The 7179-nt window shown below is 45.0% G+C and overlaps 2 protein-coding genes and 1 non-coding gene across 5 annotated transcripts in view; 2 read left to right on the top strand and 1 right to left on the bottom strand.

Annotated features, from left to right (window-relative positions):
- Positions 1–1305, top strand: part of H257_13959 (hypothetical protein) — an 11118-nt gene extending 9813 nt beyond the window's left edge. Inside the window, exons 10-11 of one of the 3 annotated variants that reach the window (XM_009841666.1) lie at positions 651–760; positions 1008–1305. In XM_009841666.1, coding sequence (XP_009839968.1) covers positions 651–760; positions 1008–1281 — 384 coding nt within the window. In that variant the 3' untranslated portion in view covers positions 1282–1305. Of the gene's footprint in view, positions 1–650; positions 855–1007 lie in introns of those variants that run through there. The other 2 variants (XM_009841667.1, XM_009841665.1) reach the window with 2 other exon arrangements.
- Positions 1306–1827: 522 nt separating this feature from the next.
- On the top strand, positions 1828–1899 carry H257_13958. Its single transcript has one exon. It is a non-coding gene; the product is annotated as a tRNA-Met (tRNA).
- A 627-nt stretch (positions 1900–2526) lies between these two features.
- On the bottom strand, positions 2527–4740 carry H257_13957 (hypothetical protein; the record flags this gene model as incomplete). Its single annotated transcript, XM_009841664.1, has 1 exon — positions 2527–4740. Exon 1 carries the CDS (start codon positions 4723–4725, stop codon positions 2527–2529), a length of 2199 nt encoding a protein of 732 aa, XP_009839966.1. The 5' UTR covers positions 4726–4740.
- Between the last annotated feature and the right edge of the window lie 2439 nt (positions 4741–7179).

The raw sequence follows: 7179 nt of genomic DNA, 5'->3' as shown, positions 1-7179 counted from the left end.
AAGAGGTACGATGGATATAGATTGATAGATTGATAGAATGATAGATTGATTTTGATTGATTGATAGATAGTTCAAATGTATTGTCCTTGGACGACCCAAAAAACGCACTGGACTTTTGTCCACACCTATTGTTTGTATTATGTGTTTTTCTATACTGTGATGTGTTAAACTATAAAAAAAGAGGATTTTATTATTTATCCATTACGGACTTTTGTAAAAATATTGTCCTGCCCACGATTCACACAGTGTAGATGTGGATAAGTTGTTGTTTGAGCTGATTGTATGATGAAGATTGGTTTGTACTGTAATGTGATTGGCCAAATGTATTTATATGTAGCCAATCACAGTATTGCAGAAAATCATCCTGCTGATTGTATGTTGAAGATTGGTTTGTACTGTAATGTGATTGGCCAAATGTATTTATGTGTAGCCAATCACAGTATTGCAGAAAATCATCCTGCTGATTCTAAAGTACTTTTTGGTTGTTGTGACGATTTAGTCTCCTTGTCGCGTGGGTTTAGAATACACACCATGGTGTATGCGATGCTATGAGAGATATAATCCTTAAATATTCCATGGAGATATATATTTTACTCCCTGGACATATATATATATATATATGCGATGGTATGACTTTATATGTCCGGTAGAATGTGCTGCAAGTACTGACCGACCATCACGTCCATCACGACGTGCAAGCTAAAGTACGCCAAGTGTTTGAAGGGTCATCGAGTGTGCACCATGCACCCCAGCGCCGCACGTAAGTTCATCATTCCATTGCATTCACTTATATAAATATATACATTATCGCGTCTATATATCTATAATATCCCTTTGGATATATATATATATTCGAAATGCTCATTTGGCTGGCGGTGTGTTTTATATATATATATACATCATCCCGTGTATATATGTGTATTCCTTTGGATATATATATATATATACATATATATATTCGAATGCTCATTTGGCTGGCGGTGTGTTTTATATATATACTGTATTAGGTCGGTGACCCCATCTACGTACGAGCCGTCGGTGGTAGCAACGCAAAGGCGCGGGCCTATGCCAGGAACGTCGATAGATCAGCAGAAGCGACCCTCCAGCAACTTGCACAGCAATGGGAGCACCGCAGACAACCTTCGAGGCAGTGGGGTCTTGCCCAAGGAGGACGGTGGCCAACTACTTAGCAACAACAGCATTTACTACGAAGAAGACGCGAATCGAAAGTCGGGGCTGGGTGGCATGCTCAAGAAAATGTTTAAAAAGAACGACAATTAAGCTTGAGTAATCACTAAAACCCCGAGAACATGTGTTGTATTCAAAGGCATATTACTAGTAGTATACTAGTAGTACTTACTACTTGAGACCCAAGCAGGGTTTGTGCTATGGTGAATTTTCATACCGTTTGGATTCTAGCAAAAGCAGAGAAAACGAACAGGCATATCAACGTGATAAGGTTCACGTCAGAAAATTTATTGTCATGGGGAGTCTGGGTCCTCCTGGATTGCTGCTTTACACTTGATATATACTGTATGCTTGAGGGAGAGTTGTGAATGTCATCGAAACCTTGTAGACTTCACGATATTTTGATTAGCCGATCGATCTAAGATTTGTTGTGATGATTGCTTTGAACGGAACGAACGGTATGAGAATCATCACCAAGTCTTACTATATGTATAGTGAGTAGTACACTCACTGTACCATTCAGTCTGGCATCTCAACTGTGGCTAAACTTGGTAACGTTAACTTACAGGCACATGTTGGTAAATTTATGTAAAGTTATGATTTGAATATATATTTTGTTTTGATAAAGGAAAAACCATCAGCACTTTGGCGCAGAGGAAGCGTGTTGGGCTCATAACCCAAAGGTCCCTGGATCGAAACCAGGAAGTGCTATTCTTTTTTCACTTTTTGACAAACCCCACCTCGTGACATACTATTGATAGTTAGTGTATTTGTGTCGACACTAACTATCAATAGTGCCAGTATTCACAAGTCAATACTATTAGTTACGTTAGTATTACTAACTACTACGTTTTAGATGTGCTGACGCACCAATTTCACAATTGCTACTGATGTTACTATTTTGAAGGATGCAGAAATCCCGCTGGGTTCTGCACGAGAAAACTCAACCAAGACGACTCCCAACCACTAAAGGAGCTGCTAACGGATATGTACTGTACAGCAACGTTAGGGTCATTTCCCTGCGAAGAGATTTCGATCATGTAGCTAGCCTCTACTCTCAACTTGAAATGTCATTTGCGTGATCGTCTATTCAGGTGAGTCCACACCAGCAGAAACATCACCACGCAAAATCAAGTGAGCGCACTCCTACTACAGGTTATTTACTCGCCATTCGTTGTGTTGCCTTTGAATATATTCAGCTTTCTGGGGCAATCTCACGTGTTGATATTACGTAACCCTTATCAGTGAACCACACGTAGGGAGAGAAGATTCACAACATTGTATTATTTTATTGACCAAGTAATTTATCAGTGATTGGCCTGGGGCGCTATCTCCACCTTAGCCGCCCCCACATCCCCCGCCACAACCACCACCGCAACCACTCGACGACGTCGTCCCACCTCCTCCTCCATCCCCCCCAGAGTCGCCCGACGTTGTGCCGGAGGAATTGCCACAGGACGTTGTAGAGCTCGCATTCGCTGCGTACGAACTTGAGTAATTGTACGAATATGTTGGCGTATCGTAGTAGTTTGCACTTGACGAATACGCCGTCATCGAAGACGGCTTGGCTACAACCGGCTGTTTGGTAGGAGGAGCCTTCGCCACAGGAGTTGTGCTTCTTTCGTGAGCCACACACCAGTCGCGAAATCGATTCAACTCGGCTGTCACATTTCGTTTGCGATTGATATCTGTGTCCATCAGTTGCGTCGCAGATAACTTGGCTTGTGCAGATACGCACGACTCGGATATGACTGGCGTCCCAATCACAGCCACGACGGTCGTTGGAAGGACATCCTGCTCTCCAACTTGAACGAGCGAAGCGCTAGTCGTCGTGTTGTAGAGAAGAAGGTCCGCCACAAATTCGTCCACACCCACAAATCGGCTGTGAAATGATGGAACCCGGTAGTCGTGTGGAGTGTGCCCCTCGGATGTCGGAGGTAGCGGCGGCGGCAGGGCCCACCACATGAGCAAGGTCGGAGTTGACACCTTCAACACATAACGTTTGTCCTTCATTTTGGACTTCTTCCATGTCGAGGATGGCACGGCCGAGGCTGCTCGTGTCGTGGGCACCTGCGGGGGGAAGCTCGAGTACTTTTCCCCGTGAAAGGTCTTGGACCACAGACTAAACGTGTCGGCATATCCCCGCGCCAACGCAGTTGCAGGAATTGTGTCATCGTGGTCAATCAACTTACCCGCCACACGGTTACAAAAAGTTCGGTAGGCGACGGGGTTGCACTGATGGGCGTGCCACACCAAGTCAATGTCCACGGTGGGTACGAGGCATGTGACGTTGGACGGCTTCGCGGCCATGATGTGCATGAACTGATGGTACCGCACCACGGACGCCGCCACGACCACCGGCTGGTTCCAGTACGTGTAATTGGTGCACACTTTTTCCACAAACTGCAGTTGCCGCGCCATCGCGTGCACCAAATCCAACGCCATCCATCCCATGGGAGGTTGGTCTGGCTTCAAATAGGTGTCTACCGCGGTTTGAATCGCCTTCATCGCGCTGTAACTGACCTTGGAACGAACCATTAGCGTTTTCAACTCTTGCAAGTACGTTGGAATCGACCCGTCGATTGGCAAACGAGGCATGACGATCGTGACCTTGTCGTTCAGCGCCATGGGAGCCTCAACCTCACACGAGGTATAACTTTGGACGAACTTGGCCAATTTGAACGTGTCCATGGAAACCCGACCGAAGCACCTGGTGCAGCTCACAGTTCCATGGTGCATGTGGACGCGAAGACGCTGGGATGACGTGAGCACCATGTCGCAGTTGTCATGTGGGCAAATGTGAAGGATGGTCTTGAGCGAAGGCTGCAGGCTTGACGCTTGTTGTCGATACAAATCGCCCCCTTTCTGGGCCATGTACGCTTTCGGGTGGAGTTGGTGCACCATATGCGCAAAGTTGTAGTCGACCCCGAGCTCCACGTAGGCGTACTCGAGGTCCACCAAGGTCTCGTACAAGTCTTGTGCGCTCAACGTGCACTTCAACTCATACATGGCTTTCATGGCAGCCAAGTGACTTTGCACGTCGGCAACGGTCACGCTGGAGGTGTGGACCATTGGAAAAGGTGGTAGGTGGTGGTTGACATCGGCGGTCTCGACGATAGAGGCAGCCACTTGGACGAGATCCGCCCACTTGTTGGAGCTCGGCACGGACCATTTTACTGATGACGAGGCCAGCGTCAGCACGTCGACAAATTTGGTCCACACAGTCTTGCTGGGGCAATACACATGAATGGTGTACAGACCCTTTCGACACAAGATGTAGAAATGGTTGTCCAATGACGTGAGGCTGCACTTGGCCACTGGAATTGTCGCTACCACTTGTGCGTCGATTGTTGGTGTGAGCTGTACTGAGCCGCTAGATACAGTCACCTGCATCCAAGTCCATAAAGCAGGGGGCACGAACTTGGTGTCGCGTCGTAAGGTGTGAGTAATTTGTACTCGAAAGTCCACGGCATACACTTCTTCTGCAGGTAAACCAGCGGTGGTGGCGGTGGTATGTGACGTCATTCGCTTGATCATGTGGGCAATGGCGACACGATATTCAAGAATGCGGTCAGGTTAACGTACCCGCACGGTCGAAAACAACGTTTTCGCCAATAACAAATATTGGAGCCATTTTTGGTACTTGCGTTGGATTGGTAGAAATATTTTCGGACTGTCGTTGGATCGCAATTTGGACGAGTCCAGGAAGCCACCACACGGATGATTCCGAGGACGCCAAGTCACGGAATGCGTACGAACCAGCAACAGCAGAGTCGAACAAAAAAAGGCTTGTTATTGTTTATTACTTACTACTAATAGTATGACATACATGTATTACTACGTAGTACTAGTATACATGTATGTAGTGCTATATTGGTACAAACAAGCTAACGCAAGTATACCATTCCATAATAATTGCTCCGTAGGTTCAACGCTTTTGGTCACCAAAAAATCTAGCTGTGTAGATACAAAAAACACACTTATACAGGTACAGTATACTGTATTTACCATTCCTGGAGGCTGCGGGAAATGAGAAACGTAGCCGTCCTCGGCGACATAAGCGAGGATAAACGTATGTCTAGAAGAAGGAGACGAGTTTTGGTGCAAGTCGACTTTGTATTCTATTCCGATTTTTCAAAACGTACTTCAAATTTTTCCCGCCAGTTACACTGACTGTACAATGCATTTTTGAAAAGTATCCACTGCATTCCACAAGAATACCGTGACGTATTTTTAATATAAAATAAATATGTCATAATTTAAAAAGATAACATCGAATATAGCATGACAATGTTAACTATCCAGAAAGCACATAACTTTGAATTGCTCAGCAACGGCTTGTCTGGGCTTGATAGAATTAATATGAAAACTGAAGACATAGTTGCGGGCTAGATAATAAGACGTGATGTGTGGCGATTCACTTATTTACTGTTAGCATGTGTGACCTCAAACATGGCAAAAAATGAACTATAGCTTACTTTGGATGTGATTATATCCTGCAATAAGCATTGTAACACCGTCTATGACACTTCATTACGTGGTATCGATGCTTCTGTACTCGTTACCATGTTCTTGCTTTGATTGGCGATCTCTAAGCCACGAAGCAGCACATCAAAGTCAGCATTTTGGCGGAAACTACAAATATAGCGTAAAGATGACAAACATTTATTGTCATCCTTGAGCTACAAGTATAATTTACTATTAATAGTATAGCATAAGAATAACTTTTAAAAATATGACATTTAAATATTAAACAATTATAACATAACATTGATGTGTTATGTTATATGTTTTTAACATTTACATGTCATATTCTTAAAAGTTACCAGTATTCAACTGTTTTGTGTGTAGTCCAGCAACTCAGCGCAATCGATTCTGGACAATGCCAATCCTTCAAAATGGCAATTAACAGTAAAAGTAGTGACCACTGCTTTCTTCCTCGGGCTGAACTCGATTTGATTCTAGCGTATTGTATGGTGATGATGAACAATGTACTGCCATATCGTTTGAGGATCGTAAAGTTGATCATTTCCCGCAGCCTCCTGTACGGTAGCGTTAGAATATTCCTGCTAACTGTAGCGATGTGGCAGGTGGGGGTAACTTCTTGCCACCACCTTGCCCGCACCCAGCTCCTAAGTACCTGGCTCCATGACGTACCCTAGCTAATGCTTGCCTGGGGATGTGTCTCAAGGGCAAGTATGGCTTAGAATCGCTAGCCTAGTGAAGTTCCCCAATGTCTCAACCGCACCCGCATCCATTGTATACAAAAGTGCATATTAGTGTAGAATTAGTGAAGTAGATTAAGAATATCTCATAGTCATGAGGATTAAGAAGATCTTTGTAGATCTTCAGTTAATTCATTGTGCATTTTGCCCTCAACTACACACGCTTCCCCCCGCAGTGCTACAATTGGTAGCACTTCCTGGTTACCTCGCCCAAGCCCCGACAGTCTACACATCGCCAAAGGTTTTAAAAACGTGGTCTTTGCTACCCGTCACCTGGTGATAGTCTCAGCAACAAAATCCGTATACGTTCTGAGTGATCTGCTAGTGTATGCCCCGTAGCAAGACCCGCAAGCCCCGACTCGCGTCCACAAAGACTTCGGCAAACTATTCGACTATCCGAATCTGCTGGTTAAGCTACGCCAAAAGCTTTACGTGTTAACCCGTCACCAACGCGTGGTTATCAACAAGTTGCGTGCCCAGATCCCAGAAGCGAAGAACTCCGATGCGCGCAACGCCATCCAAGAGATTACAGACTTATTGATCCACCGGAACGACCAAATCGACGAACTGAATGAAGGAGTCCTCGACCGCAAGATATAAGTGTACCACAAGGCCCGCAAGATCAAGGCTGAAGCGAGAGTAGATCGAAGTTCGAAGTAGAGTAATTGAATTTCAACTGAATTACAAGATGGATGAAGTTTTGCGCACAATGGCAGAATCCTTTCAGCGACATGAACAGCTGTTAGAAATGCTTACCTGTACCCAA

Source organism: Aphanomyces astaci (genome assembly GCF_000520075.1).
Source record: "Aphanomyces astaci strain APO3 unplaced genomic scaffold supercont1.52, whole genome shotgun sequence".
Classification (NCBI taxonomy): Eukaryota; Oomycota; class Saprolegniomycetes; order Saprolegniales; family Verrucalvaceae; genus Aphanomyces; species Aphanomyces astaci.
The sequence above is the reverse complement of the archived record's forward strand: the minus strand, read 5'-3'. Positions and strand labels throughout refer to the sequence as shown.